Consider the following 21,301-nt stretch of genomic DNA (forward strand, 5'->3'; position numbering starts at 1 on the left):
CGCGCGTCCCGTCCCCGGCGCACCCACCGCCCTGAGCTCGGGCTACCTGCCCGCTCGCTCGCCTTCCCCAACTTCCTAGGCGCGCTCGCGACCGAGACCAGCGTGCGCGCTCCTGGGGGCCTCTCTAAGGCGGAGCTGGCTGAAGGGCGCGCGCTCCCGCCCGGCCAGTCGCGTGGTCTCCTTGCTTCTCCATATTGCTGCGGCGGCATTAGAGGAGACGGGGAGGGGGCACGCCGGGGTTGGGTTTCAAGGGTGGGGGGAGGAAGCCGGCGGCTCGAGCCCCCACCCCGTGGCTCCGGGGTGCGCATCTGACTGAGGAAGGGGTTGGGGGGCGCAGAAAGAGAGAGAAAGAGGGGAGGCAGGAGAGCTCCGGGCGAGGCGAGGCGGTTTTCGGGGGTGGGAGGGGGAAGTCGGCAAAGTTTGGGGCGGGCGCGTGTTGTCCGGGGAGAGCCTGGAGCCGGGGGCACGAGGCGGCTCCGCGGGGGCGCAGATGGCTACCCAGGTGGAGGCTCTCCTGCCCGCGAACCCCCTGCTGCCTTCCGAGGAGCACGGGCTGGTGATGAAGAAGCCTCAGGAGAAAGGGGAGCAGCACCTCCTGCACCAAGGAGAGAAGGCCAACGCCGACGAGGGCAAGGGGGGCGGCCCCGACAGCTGCAGCAAGGAAGGCGGCGGCGGCGGCGGCAACGTGGGGGAGCAGCATCTGCGCCGAAACGGGGCGCTGCTCAAGCCCCCCAGCATCAAGCAGCAGAAGGAGGACAGTAACAACCAGGAGAAGGAGAACCTGCTGCACCAGAGGAGCGGCGGCGGCGGCGGCGGCACCGACTCGACGCGGCTGCCCAGCGAGGCCGGTAGCAGCAGCAGCGGCGGCGAGGAGGGCGGCGAGCCGGGAGGCGTTGGGCGCAAGGAATTCATCGAGGCCCCCCCGCCCAAGGTGAACCCTTGGACTAAGAACGCCCCGGTGGCGCTGGTCACCCTCAACGGACAGTCGCCCCCAGGTGGGTAGCAGCGGGGGACCCGGGCGAGGGAGGGAGGGGGGCGGTGCTTTCGGTGATGGTGGTCTCGTTTGGGGCAATCGGCGAAGGAAGAGCGTCGCGGCCACTGGCGGAGGGCGATCTTCCCTCCGCAATATGGTGACATTTTCTCTAATCCACACACACACCCGCCTCCCCCCCCCCCACGGTGGAACTCCACCCCGTCTTTGTCCATCTGCATCCACCCTGCTTGTACCTCACCTCGCCCTCCGCTCCTTGATCAGCTTCGTTATAAGAAAAATTAATGGGGGGGGGGGGGGAGAGCGAGCGCGGGATCGATGGCAGGCAAATGGAGGGTGGATGCAAGCATGGTGGGACGGGGCTTTCGAAATCGAGCGTGAGACGTCCAAGGCCTTGCTCGCTGGGAAACACGCCCGCGCTGGGCATGGGTGGAACTACCTTTATTGAAGGGAAAGAAAAGAAGGGGGGAGCGGGAGGAAGGGTGCCACCCCCGCGTGCCTCCCCATTTCCCGCGTGCGTGCTGAGGGAATCGGGCTTCTCCTGTGGGAACTGAAGTGAATAAATCTTTTAAGACTTAAAACCCCGCGGCGAGCGGGCACGGAAGGCACCGCCGCCGTTGCAGCACTGATCGGATCCTGAATGTTTCATGAGCGATCTCCCCTCCCCCCCCCCAACACACGCCGCTTCCTTTCCCCGAATAGCCTCGCTTTTTAAATGGCGTGGTGGTTGGTTGGCTGAGGGGGAGAGGAGCTCGTGAGGCTTAGACGTAACCCCGACCGAAAGTCGGCAGGGAAGCCCGGCATATTTGGGGTGTGTTGAGTGTGACTGTGACCTTTCAAAGTAGCCGGAGAGGATTTAAAAATGCAGGTTGGCTGTTGTTGTTTAAAACTGTCGAACGTTTATTTGTCTTATACACGGGGGGGGGGCGGACAGCTGGGGGCCCCTTTGGAGAAAGACCCCTGAGGAGAGCATGTTGTATGCAAATAGGCATAGGGAAGGGAAGGCCCCGAAGGCTGGACGCGGCCCGGCGGCGGCCGCGCTGTGAGGCGGTGCGTTTCCGAAGGTTCCTCGCCGCGCCGCTCTAGGCCCCGGTGCAAACGTGCCTCTGGCGACGGTTTGAAAGCTCCCGTCGCTCAGCGCCCCGCCGCCCAATGGCCGGGCGTGGGTGTGTGTGACTCTGTGCGCCGCCGTGCTCGGCGCTTCCTCCCTTTCCCAGCATTCCGCTGCAGCAAAGGCAACGTGGTTTTTCTGTCGCGGAGAGCATGTGATTTCTCCTGAGCTCGCCGTGGGGCCTTCCCGTTTGGACCTCTCTTCCTCTCACTCCCCGCCGCTGGGCCGCCGCTCGCCTTTCTTTTGACAGGCGGCTCCGAAGAAACACCCCCACCCCCTTTCAGGGCCTCAGCGCGTATTTTTCCGAGGGTGACAGTGAAACCCGCTCTCTCCCCCCCCCCCCACCCCGTCAAGCGGGTGAGAGCAGGAAAAGATGAGCTAGGCCTCGCACATGGAAGCTGGGTTTCCCGTGTGCGGCCCCGTCCTCTGCAGTACCGCCTCCCCCCTTTCAGTAACCCCGAAACACTCGCGGACACGTGTTACAGTGCTACTGGAGGATCCATAGGGTAGTGGATGTGGGACAAAGGTCTTCTAAAAGTCCACGTGGGCTTATATCCTTTGTACGTTAAAGCTGCTGGGCCTTTTCACCCTTCGGGGTTTGAACTGGGCCAGTACTGTGACATTTAAACCTTCGGCCTGGGTTCTCAGTGTGTTCATAGTTGGAATTCAGATGACATGCTCTAGCCCTCTATTTCTAGCTTTGAAACTGGGGGAAGAGTGGAATAGAGAGGCTGGAGACTTGCCTGTTACACTGAGGCGGTCGCTTGGAATGTTACAGCAACTTTCTCCACCTTTTAACATATATAGATGGCCTTGGAGAAATTCAAGAGAGTATTGCATAATCAGACCACTACCAGAAAGCTGTTTCTTATATGCCCCTTCCATATGTTCCTGCATGATATGCAGGGAGGGCAGGCATAACTTATTACAGGAGAGATAGCTAAGCTCATGTTTAGCTTATGGAGGTGAAATCTGAACTGCTTTTTGAGGAAACAACAACAAAAGGAGCAGTTTTAAACTACTAGCTCAATTGAGTCCAAGTCTTCAAAATTGTTTATATTATTGCCAAACGTAATACTAGATTGCTCATGAATGCTTGTACTATATTATATGATGAATCATCAAGTTTTACTGACTCCTGTAAGACGCACTGCTGTGCAGCGCCTGGCTCAAATGCTATTTTTCTCCCTTCAAAATCAGGGAGTGGTAGTGCTTATTATCACAAATGCAAGATCATTAGAATAGATTTAATAATACTGTCCAGTTGGTTCAACTGTGTCAGCTTAGAAGTATGATAATACTGGCTTGTTGGGACATATTTATGAACGAGTCTTCCAGAGGTTAAAGTTCCATTACGTAGAGAGTTTCTAGCATGCTTTGTATAATATTGAGTGTACTTGGAACACTTGGGATACTTCATGTGTTAAAACTAGTTGGGTAAATTAACTTTTTTGCTTTACTTTTGCTGGTAAGATACCATAACTGAAATTCATTATTTAAATGTTTTTGTTTTTAATGAACCTTTTATGTAGGTGAACATATGTAAAACATTATGAGGAAGCCCATAATAGTACAATAGTACAAATAGACTTTGTCCCTAAATAAGAAATGTCACTTTTGTGAAAGAAACATGTATAGGGCACAATGCACTTATGTGGTGGGCACTTTACCTACAAACGGAAGATTCCAGTAGTGATTAACAGTTTTGTTCTCTTATGCCCTTCTCCTCTTACCTGTGTGTGCACACAGGTAGGTGGTATGACAGGACAGCCACCTCACATATCCCCATACTGATATTCTATCATCACCTGATGCACGCACAGCTAACTTGCAATGCATGGAGAGGGAGGACTGGACAGGGATATTAGAAGTACTTGCAAATCTCCCCCCACCCAATTGACTTGTTCACAAGTGCCAATTCATGGTGCAAATGGATCATACCCATAGTGTTTCAGTAATCCACCTTTTGTAGGGCTGTCTAAAAAGCCCCCTGGTAAAGCAAATGCTGCAAAGATTTCTGCTTCTTGGCAGCAGTGGCCATAATTTGTACAATACTAGCTTTGGCAAATTATTCCGCTCTCGTAGCACTGTTTTTTCTGCTGCTTGTTATTTTATATATAATTTGCAACATAAACATGATGTAGTTGGAGAATACCAGATTGAACCATGCAGTGATTGAGAACTATGTGGTAGGCTTTGGTTTAAGGTGGCTTTCTTTTACAGCATGTTGCACAAATTTAAAAACTTAATATGGGAGTTTACTTTCTGCTTGAAAATATATGTGTAAGCATCCTGAAGTTTCTGTGCTAAGAAAAAGCTTTGTGCGTTGTAGTAATGATTTCTAAAGCTTAATATTGGCAAAGGTGATGTGGCAGCTGTTTTTCTATATTGGGGAAATTTGCCCACAACTGATTTGGGGGGAAAATGCTACTTGCAAATAAGTCTATAACTTGTATCAAACTGCTAGTGTATAAATATATATGTACTGTATAATTTTCAGCAGCTTCTGGTTTTGGCACTGACTTAGTCGCAAAGTTGCTGCATCATGCCCCTGTGGACCATGCCGGAGGCTATGTTTCAGTGTAGCCATAACACCAACTCCTGGTTTGGTTCCACAAGAATTTTGCTTGACTTGAATCCAGGTTGCAAACCTCAAAGCAGACTTGTAATCCTGGTTTTAAGACAAGTGCAAAGCATAATTTTCCAGCTCCCACATAATTAAAAATAATGGTTTGTGATAAAAAGAAAGTCACATTGACTTAGCACGTATAGGGGGAGGGGAAGTGTGCTAGCACAAGGCTCATGCATGGAATACCAAATCATTGTTTGGCATTATGTGTGAACCAGCCATTGCTTTTTGTACATCCATGCTTTGTTTTATGGTAATACAAAAGTAACATAAATTCAGAAAGCGATTGAGTATTGTGGTTTCCCCCAACAAGTCCTGGAAATGTGTGTGTCTATAATCTCTGGGACTTTCATAGTTCTACATTTGGATGGCCGCTACAGATTAAGTTACAGCAGATTAAAGTGTCAGGCTAATGCATGGTTATTCAGTAGTCAGTGAACAGAGCTTGTTCACAAACATGCTAATGATCAGAATGTAGAGAGTGATCACTGGAATAGGATAGTGTGATAAATCATTGTTTGACTTCTGAGATAGTTGCAGGTTCACTTAACACAGATAAGTAATGCTTTAATTGCTGTTCCATCCCAATATGGTGATGTGCGAGATGGTCTTCTGTGTTGTTGTTCCCCAAATCTGGGATGTCTTTCTCACTGAAGCTCAGACAGCAGAAACTCTGGTAGTTTCCGCTGACTTGTAGAAATAACCTGCTTTTCCCAGGCATTTGCAGTAAATCAGTAAGTACTCTCTGGTTTAATTCTCATGCTGTTTCTCAATTAATTATTTTATTATTGGGCTGTTTTTAAATCATGGTTAGATTTTTTGCTTTGTTGGAAATCACCCTTGGATCATGTTGATGTGATGAAAGCTGGCCTATAAACTGGAGGACTAAATAAATAATAAACAGAATATTTGGATCTTCTAGTCTGGAAAACAGTAGACCGTGCAGAGGAGGTTTATATGCACTTTACTACTATTGCAACTGATATATAAAAGAAACCGCACAATTTTGGATTCTATATTTCTGAAAAGAGCTATTGTATTGCCTCTGAGGTTGCCTGGTGTATGAATCTGATATGTCACAGTTGCTCAGTCAATTAGCCAAAAAATTTAAAATCACCTTATGGTTTTCCATGAGTTGAACAAACACATTTTTGTGTCTTGTGGTCTTATAAATTAATATATGAACTATACTTGAGAAGGTAGCCAAGTGTCCTATTCTCCACCCCTTTTTGCATGATTTTGTAGGATAAGGTGTTCCTCCACAGGGACACACCTTTATTCACCCTAATCTTAAAAGTTTCCATCCTAATTGTTTTCTGTTTGAAAAGGTTATTAAAATAACATGTGACTCAGCTGACTGCTGCAGAAAAGTGAGAGTTGAAGCGCACTTACTTCACTTCAGTTCAACCATGAAACTAATTTTGCTAGTTGTGAGAGAGCTGACAGCAGCATGGTTCCAACCTTTTTTCTGCAACATGTCACAGCATTGTGGGTGGGACTAGATAACGTATCAGCAGCATGTTTTGCCCCTTTCTGTGACATACTGCAGTATTGTTGGCTTTGATTAACTCTCCAGAAATTGTAGGGCTGCAACATCCATCATCCCTGACTATTGGCCATGCTGGCTGGGGCTGAGGGAAATTGTGATCTTAAAACATCTAGAGTAGGCTTCCTCAACCTCGGCCCTCCAGATGTTTTGAGACTACAATTCCCATCATCCCTGACCACTGGTCCTGCTAGCTAGGGATCATGGGAGTTGTAGGCCAAAAAATATCTGGAGGGCCGAGGTTAAGGGAGCCTGAACTAGAGGGCACCAGGTAGGGAAAGATGGTTTTAGAGTAAGGGCAGAATTGCAGTGTTGGAATTCATCACCAAATGTACATGCAGCTTACTCCAAAATTAAAGGATAGTTATTTAAAAAGTTGGTTTAATTATGATCTACTACTCAGGAATGGTTTTTCTTCTTAATGTTTGACAGAAGTCATTTGGGTGGAATTTCTCCTTTTGAAGTGCATCAAAGGTCATTTATTCCCTTCACTATGCCCTTCAGTTTTATTCTAGACCTTTGCTCTGTGCACTGTTTGTTCAAGAGAAGCTGTGGAATGTAATGTTTGAGTGAAAACTGATTCACATCACATTGTCTGGTCCTCCCTAGAATAATCCTAAATCTCTAGGATTTCCAACTGTAAAGGCTCTAGTTGCCTCTCATTCAAGTTTTCTACCCTGTTCTTTGGTTTGTTTTAACTGGAACTGTCTGGGCACTTGCATCCCAAGCCTAAATATGTTTGTTTCGAAGTGAGTACATTCATTTCTGTGTGATTTCCTCCCAAAGTAGCTATGTTTAAGGTTTTAGTCTTATGGTCATTTTAAGATTAATGTATGAATATATTTGGGATGCGGGTGGCGCTGTGGGTTAAACCACAGAGCCTAGGACTTGCTGATCAGAAGGTTGGTGGTTCGGATCCCCGCGACGGGGTGAGCTCCCATTACTCGGTCCCTGCTCCTGCCAACCTAGCAGTTCGAAAGCATGTCAAAGTGCAAGTAGATAAATAGGTACCGCTCCAGCATGAAGGTAAACGGCGTTTCCGTGTGCTGCTCTAGTTCGCCAGAAACGGCTTAGTCATGCTGGCCACATGACCCAGAAGCTGTACGCCGGCACCCTCGGCCAATAAAGCGAGATGAGCACCGCAACCCCAGAGTCGGTCACGACTGGACCTAATGGTCAGGGGTCCCTTTAACTTTATGAATATATTTCCCAAGAACAGTATGCAAGGGTGCTTAATGTTATTTTAAAAGGAGGGAAATGAAGGATGTTCCCAGTTTAGAAAACATTTTTACATTGAATCTTAATGATAATCAGGGTGGATTGTGACTTCTGCAAGCCCTCTTCAAGTCTCAAACGTAAATTACTTTGAATGTAAACAAACTGATAATCACATGTTCTGTTGGTGATTTTTACATGGTAAGAATTGACAGATTTTTGACATTAGATGGTGTAAGATGCATTTTTCTTTAAAGCACTTTTTCCACTAGGCGAAAGTGACATAAAGACAGTAATTGTCTTCTGTAAGAATAGGAATTCTTCATTACCTGCACCTGTATGAGACTCAAGATTCAGTCTCTCGCATTTTAAGTTGAGAATTTTATTAATAGTTATATGTCACTTGTTGCTAAATAAAAGTGTATCATATGCCCCTTTTTAGTAATTCTTGTAACACCTGTAAGATAGGCCAAGGTTTCCCATTTTGTTGATGTAGTGTGTTCGCTGAAATAGGGTGTATCCAACTAACACATCCTGTCAGCACATGCATTTACATTTGCACAATGGAAATTCCCCCTCCTCTTCCCACAACCTCCTCAAATTTCCTTTAACGGTTAGGAGAACCCCTAGAACAGATTTAGGGATCATGCAGGGGGAGGAGAGAAGTTCCATAGCACTGATGGAATCCTTGCACTGATGGGATACATTAGTTGGATATCTCCCATAGGTGTTTACTTAAAAACACTTAAGTTGAAATTTCAATTGCTGTGGATCAGCTTTTCACTTCACCATATCTTTGAAGGAGCAGGATGGGCCAGTAAATTGGATTTTACATTCCCACTCACCCCTGTGTTTTCTGATTGCCTTTGGCAGGATTAGTGGAGTTGGTGACTCATGAAGCCGTAGCATGTACTATGCAAGTTGGATTTGTGTACATGCTAATAAATATCTCTGCCTCAGTTCTAGTCAGCAGGACAACAATATTAAGGTGTAACATTTTGAGGAAGCATGTGAGGTGAAGATGATTTTATGTGTCTTGCCGACTAAAAGTGACATAGGAATCATATAAATTTTATAGTGAGTTTGTAGAAGACCTGACTGAGACCTTGCAGAATTGACTTCAACACATCTCCTTACTCTGAATGCTCCTAGTCAATACAGTTGTACCTCGTGTTGCGTAACCTCCAGGTTACGGAATCTTTGGGTTACGGCCGTTTCAAACCCAGAAGTGGGTTTGCCGCTCTCACATGCGCAGAAGTGCTCTGTGGCGCCATGCACGTGCACAGAAGCGGTCCTCCGGTTACAGAATTTTTGGGATACAGCCAGGCCTCTGGAACGGATCCCGTTCATAACCGAAGGTACCACTGTATTTTGTCTTGGCACATGATTGCTCCTTCTGGTCTCTTGGGCTACTTGTATGGTTTTCTTTGTTTTATAGATAAGTCTTATGATGGGGAGAGTAGGCCAGTTGTGTTGTGTACTGTGATGCATATTATACATTATAGTTAAGGGAAGCTTGCTTGTTAATTTGGTCATAATTTTGATTTTTCTGGCTTGCTGTGGCTTCCTCAGTTTTGTATTTGAAGGTACATAAATAATTCAATAATTAAATCACTGGCTTAGGAATCCTGGTATAATGTACCTTTTAAAAACAGAGAAATAACTGAAATCCTGGTGACTGGCTTCATGCAAATGATAGAGACCCCCATTTTATTGAGTAGTGAAGGGATTAATAGTGAAAAACGACTTCATATTGTGGCCCTGCAGTGCAGTTGTTTAACCAGCAGTTTCTCTGGTCTGAGCAGAGACAATAGCTGATAGGACCTGGGAGCTGTGAATTTCACTGTTGAATGAATTGATTAGCTTAGCACTGTGGAATTACTGGTTTATTTGCATAGGAATATACTGTATTTTGAAGTGCATGGAGGGAGGCATAGGATTTTTCACCAGGAAGAGGGAACTCAACTTTGAATCATTTGGGGGATTTAGTTGTGTCAGTCATAGTTCCCTTTGTGTGGGACTCCACATATGCTGGTGAGTTTACATGGCAATTGGCTACATTTAAAATATTTTCAACAAAGAAGGATGGTTTCCCAAAGCAGCTGCCAGTTGTCCAATCTAGTGTGTGCAGTCTGTTTTAATAGGGTGATCTTGTGTGGGTGGTTGTTAGAACTGCATGTCTTAAAATCCAAGAGGCTTGTTCTTGCATCCATAGGGCTAGCTGGTGTTTTTAAGCTATATGGGCAGTATCTTTGGTGAGAATTTGATAGTATAGAAGAGTGATTGGAAGACAATAATGGTAAAGAGGGTGCAGTTGCATAGATATTCAGTGTTAAACTGTTAACAGTTTATACTAATTGTTTTGAGCAACATCCTGGAAGTTGAGCTGCAGTTGACCTTTCTTACACTTTGCTTTTTGAAATACTGTTGGCACTCTAAATGGGCAAGAGTCATTAATCTTGTAGCCATAGCAGGCATTTTTGTCTTACTTATTTTCTGTGTATTCAGTAGTGTCAGTGAAGCACTCATATTTAATCAAGTTACTTCAGACTTTAGTTTTGTTAGTTAGTTCACTTGCATATAAAGTTCTCTGAATAAACGTTGCTTACTTTATATGTGGCTTGTACCTAAAACAAATGGCTCTCATACTCAGTGTTAGAGACTCAAATATATAAGCTAATTCTCAAATGGCACCTTAAACTTGCATTATGGTTGCCACAATAGAATGTCTAGGTGCCTTTTTTGCATTCAAGTTTATTATTATTAATTCATTTTTGTACCGCTTTGTATTTTAAAGAACAAATATCAAAGTGGGTTACAACACATTAAAACATCAAATAAAACAATCCAGCCTAAAGCGGATTCAACCTTGAAGGAAAATATTTCAGATCCTTTTCTAACTGACATTTTGCTTATCCTATATTTCTTTACCTACTTAATTTATATAGCAGCCCCATAGCAAAAGTACCCTAGGAAGCCAGTGTAATGTAGTGGTTAGAGTGTCAAAGACATGGGAGATCAGAGTTCAAATCCCCACTCAGTCATGAAGTGCACTGGTGACCTTGGGCCAGTCACAGCCTCTTAACCTACCTCATGGGGGTGAACCATGTACTCCTTGGAGGAAGAGGTGGCCTATACGGTAAATGCAATAAATAAGCTCTTCTGCTTACTTGCTTGAAAAAACTGGAGGGGCCAGACAGATGGAGATGTCAGTCAGCAACCTTGCACCCAGAGATCTCCACGTGATCAAAGTTGGACCTGTGCCAGTTGCAAAATGCACCTGGCTAATTTCTGACACCGACCCTGAGCATTTCAAGTTCCTCATTAGCTCTGTAAGGGCCCCATGGGCACATGGTGTATAAGGCAGGGGTGGAGGAACTTTTGGTATTTGAAATGCAGGGTTCTCTCAAGGCCCCACCTTTCACCTTGAGTGCTTTAGCCGTTTTTATCTATGATAATGCCTCTTGCTTGCTTAGGAGGATAGAAAGAGTTGTGTGCAAAAAAACCCCCACCTTTGACTTTTACTCTTCATAGAGGCTGCTCTCTCTCTTTCCTTGAATTTGTGCACAGAATCCCATATTAGTGTGTAGTAAGAGCCAAGAATGTCCCCCCAAATTTCCTCAGTTATGAATTTACTGGATGGACTTGCAGAGCTGTAAGGAAGGGTTAATGAGATAGTCTAGGTAAAGAATGGGCCCGCATTTTGTTCATTCAGTGTCATAAGGCAGTCTAGTAAGGCTAAAACCTGTCATTCTCCTTTTAAGAACAAGTCCACATTAAATGGCATAGCAGAGCTTCACTTGCAGTTTCTGTCACAGGTGAAGGTTTGTCTCTTTGGAAATAGTTGCTGGTGAAAGAGCAAGATAATCTTTTGCTAGGTGTGGGACTTCCTTGTCTATGAATGTCACAACTTCTGAAGAGGAACAAGGGCCGACATCTTGCTGCAAAATAGCACCAGTCTTACTAATATTTGTGGTGCAGTCTGTGTGAGAAGGTGTTTAGCAGAATGGCTGCTTCCTGTGGAAATCCATTGGAGTGCCCAGTACATATGGCAGGCATAGGCAAACTCGGCCCTCCAGATGTTTTGAGACTACAATTCCCATCATCTCTGACCACTGGTCCTGTTAGCTAGGGATGATGGGAGTTGTAGTCCCAAAACATCTGGAGGGCTGAGTTTGCCTATGCCTGACATATGGCATATGACAACTTAGTCTGCTCTCTGCAGGATGTTAAGAACGTATGCTAGAGTGAGTTCTTGTAGCATTATAGGACTGATACTTTGTATGCGTTCAACAAATGTATCTGTGGGACTTTCTAAGCATCTACAGTATGTCATGCTTGTGATAAAGTGTCTGGACATTGCTCAGCTGGTATGGTAGCATGGACATTCTCATTATTCAGAGAGCAAAGCTGTCAGTTCTTGCAGTCCTAAATCTGTGAAGGAAGAAAATGTCATTGATTGGGTGGATTTAAAACCTTTTAGACTGTGTAGGCTGTACTAGCTTTGTAGGGTATACCGAAGTGTGAAGGAGGTCCTGGGGCTGTAGAGATGCTAAGTCAGGTTGGTTAGTGTTGGACCATAATCAAATCCCCCACTATCACTTTGAAAACTCAAAGTCCTTCTAGCATAGCAAAGTCACATTCCCCTCCCCCAAGGCTCACTCATGATAACTATCCATCTTGTAAAGATTGAGTCCATGCACCCTTATCAAGTGCATTAGTGATTTCAAGCAATCATTAACACCACCATATCTGGCTGAAATAGGGGAAAATAGAGTTGGATGTCTGCATACTGGTGGCAGCTTACTCAGTCTCTAGACAGCTTCTCCCATTAGTTCCATGTTGAGACAAGATGTGGAACTTTTATAACTCCTCTGACCTGGTTATTGTAACTGATAATACACTGCCCTAAACTGTCAAATGTTGCTGTGGTGCTACTACTGTAGTTTAATGGTGGCACCATAACCATTTTTTTCACTTGGAAAAATACAGCAGTGGTGTCTTACTGCTTATTGAATACTATTTGTCTAGAATTTATGGTGGTCTGACAAAAATTGGAAACATAGGAAGCTGCCTTACAGAGTCAGATCACTGGTCCATCTACCTTAATTTGGCAGTGGCTCTCCAGGGTTTTATAGAGGGAGTTTTCCCCAGCCCCCTAGCCAAAGTTAATAGGGACTAATCCTGGGACCTTCTGCATGGATGGCAGATGTTCTGCCACTGAGCTGTAATTGGCCATGGAAAACTGCTTCTTTTGATTGATTGTTCACTCACAATGAACTCAGCAGAAATGAAGAATCTGCCCAATGAAGTTATTTGAAATCCAAGCTTTTGTGTACCATAGTTTAACTTTTGCCTCTTTTTGTGGTACCAGCACATTTGTCAGAATGTACATGCTGCCAGGTTTGTATTATATTCTTTATAGTGATTCTGCAATTACAAAGAGATTTCTGTCAAATCTGTGCATCTTACACTTCTATAGAAGATAATTATATTAAGCAGGGCTTTGTTTGCAAATATCATGACTTGAAATGACTACAGTGGTACCTCGGGTTAAGAACTTAATTCATTCTGGAGGTCCGTTTTTAACCTGAAACTGTTCTTAACCTGAGGTACCACTTTAGCTAATGGGACCTCCTGCTGCCGCTTCACTGCTACCGCACAATTTCTGTTCTCATCCTGAAGCAAAGGTCTTAACCCGAGGTACTATTTCTGGGTTAGCGGAGTCTGTAACCTGAAGCGTCTGTAACCCAAAGCGTCTGTAACCCAAGGTACCACTGTATTGTTATCAAACTGTTTCCTGTATAAAAGAGTTCTATATACTGTGCTCTAAAATACACTTAAGCATCTTTTTTTAAAGTTTGAATATTATAGCAGCTCAGCTATAAGATTCCCTTATTTTTTTAATTTCTCGAGGAAGCAATAATCTTGGCACCTAATTTACCCAATGACTGTGATACCAGTAGGAAAACAGCACAAAAACAAGCCTCTTAAGGAAGCAATTAAAATACTCTTGCAGTATTGCAGGTGTGATTGCTTACCCTGTTCCCACTTAGCCTGTTGGAAGCTGGCACCTGCAATAGTCAAGGCCAGCTGGGATGGGATAAAAAAAGTCATACCCATGAGCACAGTGGGTACTGTTTCCCTTTGTGCCTGCCAGGAGAGAGAGTATGAGTGCAGTTAGATACAGAGGCAGTTGGAATGTTCCTCTGTTTTATCTCAAGATCTGTGGTTTGTGTGTATGTACTCCTCCCTCCCATATTTCTTTGGTGGGGAGTGAGAGGAGTATGGGGGCTGGAGGTCACTTACTTGCTGCACATGACCAAATTAAAAGGTTGCTCTAAATTACCATTCAGAAGTTATCTTTTGTGGTCACAGTAATATTGGAGAATATTAATAATTCAGCCATTCTAGTAGTAGGTAGAACTCCTGAGAAGTATCTTTGTATGTTTTGGAGAGAAGTTCTACATTTTTCAATACTTTTGGAAGAAGCATTAAAAAAGCATGTGATTAAAAATGATACTGACTGGAATAAGTTTTAACGCTGTTTTTAGCAAAATAGTTGTTGTGAAGTAGTAAGTTAGGTTGACAGGGGAAAACATCTGGCCCAGTCATTGATGACATGGAATTCTTTTTCAATATTTGTTATATGAGGGGAAAACATCTGGCAGAACCATTATTGGGACAATAAAGTACTGCAAACACTCCATGTGTGACCAGCATCAAAACTGGAGGGTGCTCAGGTGCTGTAGGCTGTCCTTAGCATAATCTATCTTGTCCCAGTTTGTCCTCCCAGTGGTACTTTTATGTGACGCATGGCTACAAAATGAGAAAATTCAATAGGACTGCTGCACTACAAAAATGTCGCCTCTTCTTTACAGATAACTGATTTGTACAATATTGAAAGTTCTCCCTATAGTTAGTCACAGGTGTGCAAACGAAAAATATATTTCCTTGTTTGATTGCAGTGCCTTCTTTCTAACTGGAATGGCCATTGAAAGGCTTAGCTTAAACTGAGTGTCAAGTCTGTTGGCCTCCGTATATCCTGTAGTGCCTACAGGTGACAGGTTTCTTTCATTTGCTGGCGGAAGGGCAGTGAAGCAGTATATCTGGCTCATTGTATCTCCCTCCCCAGGGCTCTGTGTGTCTAACAGTATCACTTAAGGCTTACTGGTGATTAAAAGGCAGAGCACAGGAGCTGGGTCACCAGCTGCTTCACTGGACTGATAAATGGGCATTACTTTTCTCTTGTTCATTCTTAATCCACCTATTACTTTCTCCACACTGACAGTGGGGCACTTGGTCTTGTGGATCAGGCAAGGATTTTGCTACTTATCCAATTTGCACAGTTATCAAGAGGGTGGGGGCTACGATAGGGAATGTCCCGTTCTCTCCAGGTACAGATAAGTCGCTGAGAGAAAAAGCAGCTGTGACCTTTTATTTTTGTAATATATACCTGTATATATGTTAGCCTTAGTAAATTTCTAAAAGTTACTAGCCTGCATTTTCTTTTTATTTGTCTGTTTTACCTCAAATGGGGAATTTCCCAAAAAAAATCCCCTCTCCCCAGGCTGGTCTGGAAATGCAGCAGGTTGGTGGAGGAGGCATGGATTGCTACCTGTCCGCTTGATTTCAAATTGGATGTGCAAGAAGGGGCTTTTGCTTCCTGTATGTCCAGCTTAGAAGCACAGTTGGCTGGTGGATTGCTCCATTCCTCCGTATCTTGAGTGTTGTGCTTCTGCTTCTCTTCCTTTGTGGCCTCGGCGGAAGCCAAGTGGACTTGTGAAAGATGGACAGATTGCTCTGCTCCTCCTTTGCCAGACTACACAATGGGGTGTGGAGACAAGATTCCACGTTCTCTCTCTGGTCGCCAGTGGCATCCAGATGAGTGGTTAAATGCAAGACTGGTGTATATGTTTTATTGCACTAGTAATTGTTGGAATAAATCTTTTCATATTTATTTTCAAATCCTAGAGCCAAGTTCAGCAGTTTGGTTTTTGTTGCAGGTTGGGTCAGGTTAAAACTGTAGAATCTTTATGGTTTACTGTTTCATTGTGTTTTTAAATGTTTGCTTGCAGGTAAATTTACTCAAATCAAAGTTTGGACATAATAGCTACCATAGCTTAACCTCTCAACCTTCTGTGTGTGTGTGTGTGTGTGTGTGTGTGTGTTAAAATGAGCTAAAAGCACTGCTGTTTTAAAACAAAATTGCACAAGCCTATACTTGAATTGCAGCATGCGTGAATGTCATATCACTTGATTATAAACTGAATCTTAATGCACTGTATTGCCTAACACAAAATAAGAAGGGATCTTTTGATCTGTATATGTTTAAAATTGATATTGCACCAGCGGTGTTGGAAATTCACTGTGCACCAGTCACAATTTGTGACTGCCAACCGGCATTTTGCAACTGGATGGAGATGTCCGGATGCCATCCTTGGTGCCTAGCATCTCCCCCTGCCTGGCTGCAGTCAGCTGGTCTGCCAGGCACAGTGGCAGCAAAAGAGACACGTCTTTTGCTACCACGCTATGCCGCCAAACTCCTGATTTGCCTGGCAGCGCAGCAGCAAAAGATGCATCTTTTGCAGCCATGCCATCCTGCATACCGCCTGATTCACTTGGCAGCAATAAACAAGTATTTTTTTCTGCTGCTGTGCTGCTGGGTGAATCAGATGTTTGGCAGGGTAGCGCGAGATGTGTCTTTTGCTGCCGCACTACCCTGCAGACCATCTGATTCGCCCGGTAGATTCATTTTTTTCCTGCAAGGCTGCTTGGTTTCCACCCTCCCCCTCAAAAGGCACCTAGACGTTTTGGAGCCCACAACCCAGGTCCCAGGAGCCACATGGCTCCTAACATTCCTATCCCAGTTTCTAATACTGTGTACCAGGCTATTGCAAATGAATCAAAAAAGGCAGAGAGCAGTGTTAGAAACTGAGATATGAAAGCTAGGAGCTAAATAGCACCTTATGTCTAGACTACCACTACATAATGCTTTATGGGGCTGCCCTTGAAGGATGTGATTTTCTTTGAGTTTTTTTCTCCCCTCATCTTCTTTTCTCTGCTCTTTTTGTGGAAATGAGTGCTTGATGTCTGCTTAACACTGGTGGACATAATCATTTTCAGAATAAATAATAACTTGTTGTTCTATAATGTGCATGATTTCTGCTTTTATTGTTTTTTCCTACTTCTCATAAAATGGCAAAATCAAAGAGTTGCTAGGTTCCTTTACAGTTCAGTGGCTTTTAGCTCCATCTGTAAGAAAAACTTGAAATAATGAAATCAGTTTATAATTATTGTCTGAGTAAACTATTTTTTAATACACCAGACATGACCATTCAATAGTAAATCAAAGTATGCATAATGCATTTTATGTTCCTGAATTAACAAAATGACTTTCAATAGCAGTCATATTTCCCTAGTGTCAGAGGTTGAATAATATGGAGATCAGTGATGTGACTCACTGTTGAAAAGTTTGGTGTAAAGAGAGATGCAAAGCCAAAGCCCCCACATTTTCCATTGTCCTGACAGTGTCTTGCTTTGCGAGCCTCTTAAGAAACTTGAGGCAATCAGGTTGCTGCATTTGAGGCAACTAAAACAAAAGTGATGGAGGTTCTTTGCTTTCCTGAAATGGGCTCATTTTGATTTTTTTACATATGCTTTTGCAGGAGCAGTTCTTAACAATCTCCCATCTGCTTCTGTTCCAGTTATAGTGGATGCAGCCCAAAGAAAGTGCTATCTTGTTTAGATGGAATGTGTTAGTTGCTGGTAACCAGCATAGTAAATTTGTAATCTTATACTCGCAGGGGCTCAGCTAGTGAAGGTGTGTCCTTCAAGCAGTCACTTGAGGCCTGTTGAATGTTACTATTGTGTGTCTTTTGTTGACTTTTTAAAAAACAAACAGACAAACAAAATATATTGGCTATGTTTGCCAGCATCTGTATTTTCCCATCACCTTCCACGTTTTTCCTAGGCAGGACCAGCCATCCCTTCAAGTAAACTGAAGCAGGTGCTTTGGCAGCAGATTCCAAAATCAGTGTAACTATAAAAGGGATGTCATCAAAGTTCCTGGAGATTGACCTCTGGTGCTGACTGGCTTAACTGGATGATTGAGGTCACACTTTTCAGTGTTCAAGTGTAGGAACTCCCCTAACAGAACTACTTTGCAGATAATGTTTTAAAATAGGTGGCTGTCATTTAAAAAGTGCTAGGTCCTGGTTGGAATATTCTGTTCAAGAAAGGGAAAAAAAAACACAACAGGGATATTCTGTGGGCTGACATTTGAAGTTGATGTTTGCTTAAAGGTGCTGATAAGCTTGGGCTCTCTGTGCTCTGTTGCCAAAGGACCTCTGGCTGTATGTCAACCTCGCCCATATTCTTTTGAACTTCCTAAGGCAGGCTTTCAAAGGTTTTATTACCCTTCACAAATGCTACTTGTGTAGCCACATATTACCAAGAGCAGAAGTTTAAATGCATTTAGACTGTGTTTTTGTCACCCTGAACATGTTGCTTAATCCTTTTCCAAAAGTGGTTTCTGTCTGTTCAATAAATCCTAGGTACGGTGTGCATACACATACATGTTCACTTTTATATTAAAATACCTGCATGCTTTCTGCAGAATAAAAGCTGTGGCCTTCAGGAGTGTAGAACTTGGTTGTGTAGCACATGTGCACCATGTACAGAAAGCCGTGGGTTTATTTGTACACATCCTTGAAGGTCAACTTGGAATACTTGTGTAACCTTAATGCAAAGTCTAATCCCCCCCCCCCGTGTCGGAGCCATTATCTCTGGAATAAAAGTGTGCATTAGGGCTGGGCACTATATCAATATAATTGTTCACATCGTGATAATTTTATATTATTTGAGCTGGCAATATATTGCAAATCACAACATTTGTAAAGACTAGGTGATATCTGGTTTTCAACACTGCGATAGCTCACCAGCTAAACATCGCAATGTCATAGTGAATACAAATAATCTGGGACTGCCACCAGGCCTGCTAGGAGGCAGAAGCAGCAGTGGCAGAAACAGCTCACCCTGACCGTGATACGTATGGGCAGAAGTGGCAACAACCTGCAAGGCCTTGTGCTGGTGGCACAATCAATGGTGGCCAGCGAGTACTTGTGGTGGCGACAGGAGCTGGTGACACAAGTGGTGACAGCCTGTGAGGCTTTGCGATGGTGGCACAAACAGTGGCAGCGATAGAGAGTGACAGCAGTAGCAGCAGCGGCCTGCAAGGCCTTGCAGGGGTGGCAGGAGGTGGGGGCAGTAGCAGCGGCCTGCAAGGCCTCGTGGTGGCGACAAAAAGTGGTGACAGTAACGGCAGCAACCTACAAGGCCTCACAGCAGTGATGGGAAATGACAGCAGTACTGGTGGCAGCCTGTGAGGGAGTGATGGCATTAACTGCACCCTGCAAGACTTTACAGCAATGGGAGGTGGCGGCCAGTAAGGCCATGCGGTGGCAGCGGCAAAAAGTAGCAGCAGTAATGGAGGCAACCTGCGAGGACTTGTGGTAGTGATATTGTGGATTCTGCCCCCGCCGGGCTGCTGGCAATCTGGCAGTCCCAGATTATTTTTATACACTATGACTCATCACCATACTCTGGATTGTCCTGAATACTACAATTTGGTAGGCAAGTCCAAAACCAAAAGTCTCATTTGGATGCCTTTTGGCTTGCCTGTTGATGAAAGTGACCAGGAGGTGATTGATAATATCAGTTTTAGACCCTTAAGTAGTAACAGTTGCTAGGACATTGTCCTGTTCAGCTCTGCATGGTTCCTTCTTTATTTCAGATATATTGATAATATTGTGACGTTTAGCTGGTGATATATCACGATATTGAAAACCAGTTACCGTTCAGCCATAGTGTGCTATTGCAAGCTGACCACATGGATTTTGCTCACCTGCTTGCTAATCTTTCTCGTGGCAGAAAGCTGGTCAGGTGGAAAAGATCCACATGATCGGTATGATCGTATGGATATTTTTTTCCTGTGGCATGGGAATGCATTATAGGGATGTTGCTCACTGTACTTAGAGAGTATTCTGGATATCCTTTGGCTTTGAAGGAGTAAGGATTGGGATTATTGCTGGCTGGGCAACAACTCCTTGCTTAATTGTCCCTTTTGAGTTTGCAGCTGCTTGCATGAGCCAGAAAGCAAGCAGCAGTTTGTTCTGAGAATTTCTTTTGTGTGTCTTTGCAAAATTTAAGAGTTTATTTCATGTTTGTTATCTTGGTAACATTAAAGCTGCCTCACTGACAAACTGCTCTGATGCAGTTTTTTGTGTTTAGCCTGGTTGAATAGTATCCATCTCAAATGTTAGTGAATTTGAGGAATAGGTTGCTGATGCTGATGACACAGTATGGTTATTAAAGTTTCTTAAAAGGAGAAGGGGTGTGGATGGTTTCTTAAAACAGGTGGAGAAACCAATGGTCTTCCAGATGTTGTTGGACTACATCTCCCACAATCCCCGATCATTGGCCATGCTGGTTGGGGCTGATTCAAGTTGCAATCCAGCAACATTTCAAAAGATGTTAGCTTTTTCCAAAGTGGAGATAAAGAAATGTTTATTTGAGCTATAACTAAATTCAGTTACTTTTGCTTGGACATAAATGCTGTTAGAAATCTTTACTCTCCTGTAAACAAACAAAACTGAGCTTTTATTATGGTTTGGGCTGATAGATAGCTCCTAAAGCTGCAGCTGGTTTATGGAGAGAGACAAGCCAAATGCTATAAAGTGCCACATGGTTTTAAACCACGATTAGCGATGTAGGCTGACTCAGCAAAAATGTGCAAGGTTCTCCCTCTATCAGTATAATGGGATGTCTTGAAAACTTGCATTAAGCTCCTTTTCATAGTTCATTGTTTGTTGCAGATAAAACGTTGCAAGCCTTACAAAAATAATGGCCAGAAAGATTGCTGTTTTAGTCTGCGGCATCAAATAAAACAGACTTAAAAACTAACAAATTTGTTGTGGGATAAGCTTTCATAGAGTAAAGTCTGCTTCATCTGATGCATGAGGTGCTATCATAAATTGACATGTAATTATAATATTTTGTAAAATGAACGACCCAGTTAACATGATTGTATGGGCTCCTAGAGAGGAGATTGTAGCTGTTTTGCTGCTCTCTGGTCACCAGTCCAGATGCTAAACAGGCTTGGAGCTGGCCTCAAACCATATTATTAAATAGGTTCGATATATTTTTTAAAAAAGATTTTCATATTACCATCAATGGTTCCCAGGGTGGCTAATGGTATTTCTGTGCATTAAGATACAATAAATATAAAGCAATATTAAAACCATCAAGTAGTGTCAAGTACTGTCAATTATAGGAATAGGGAGCTTAAAATACCTGATATATTTTTATAAATCCTGGGCAAATAAAGTTTTTGCATGGCACTTAAAAGATAAAGAAGGAATCAAGTGGGTTTCATTGGAGGGAATTCCAAAGACACTATAACACAGCCATAAATGTTCTTTCTCTAGTTTCCATCTCCCTCTCCAATTGGTGGAAAATGTCACTAAATACAGTATTGATATATGGGTAGTAGGGACTAGGTGTTGTTTTAGATACCTGGATCCCAAGCTGTGAAGGGTTTAAAAGTGAGCACCTTGACTTGATATTGGAAGTTGATGAACAGCTAGTAAAGGTCTTTATTATTATTATTTTTCAAAAATCATATTTCTAATTAGAGATCCTAGTTTTTCTAAAATGTAGCTGCTAGAATTCTAACTGCAGCTTGCAAAATCTGTTCAGGTCCCTCGTAACACATTGCAGCAAAGTATGGATAACTGGCTAGACTGTTTG

At 43.7% G+C, this 21,301-nt stretch overlaps 1 protein-coding gene across 4 annotated transcripts in view; it reads left to right on the top strand.

Moving 5' to 3' along the window:
• Window positions 1–189: 189 nt before the first annotated feature.
• LARP1 (La ribonucleoprotein 1, translational regulator) overlaps window positions 190–21,301 on the top strand; it is a 68,521-nt gene continuing 47,409 nt past the window's right edge. For 2 of the 4 annotated variants that reach the window (XM_081900997.1, XM_081900998.1), the window contains exon 1: window positions 190–995. In XM_081900997.1, coding sequence (XP_081757123.1) covers window positions 491–995 — 505 coding nt within the window. In that variant the 5' untranslated portion in view covers window positions 190–490. The remainder of the gene's footprint in view (window positions 996–21,301) is intronic. The other 2 variants (XM_081900999.1, XM_081901000.1) reach the window with 1 other exon arrangement.

The sequence above is a fragment of the Podarcis melisellensis genome (genome assembly GCF_964234715.1).
Source record: "Podarcis melisellensis genome assembly, chromosome: 2".
NCBI lineage: Eukaryota > Metazoa > Chordata > Lepidosauria > Squamata > Lacertidae > Podarcis > Podarcis melisellensis.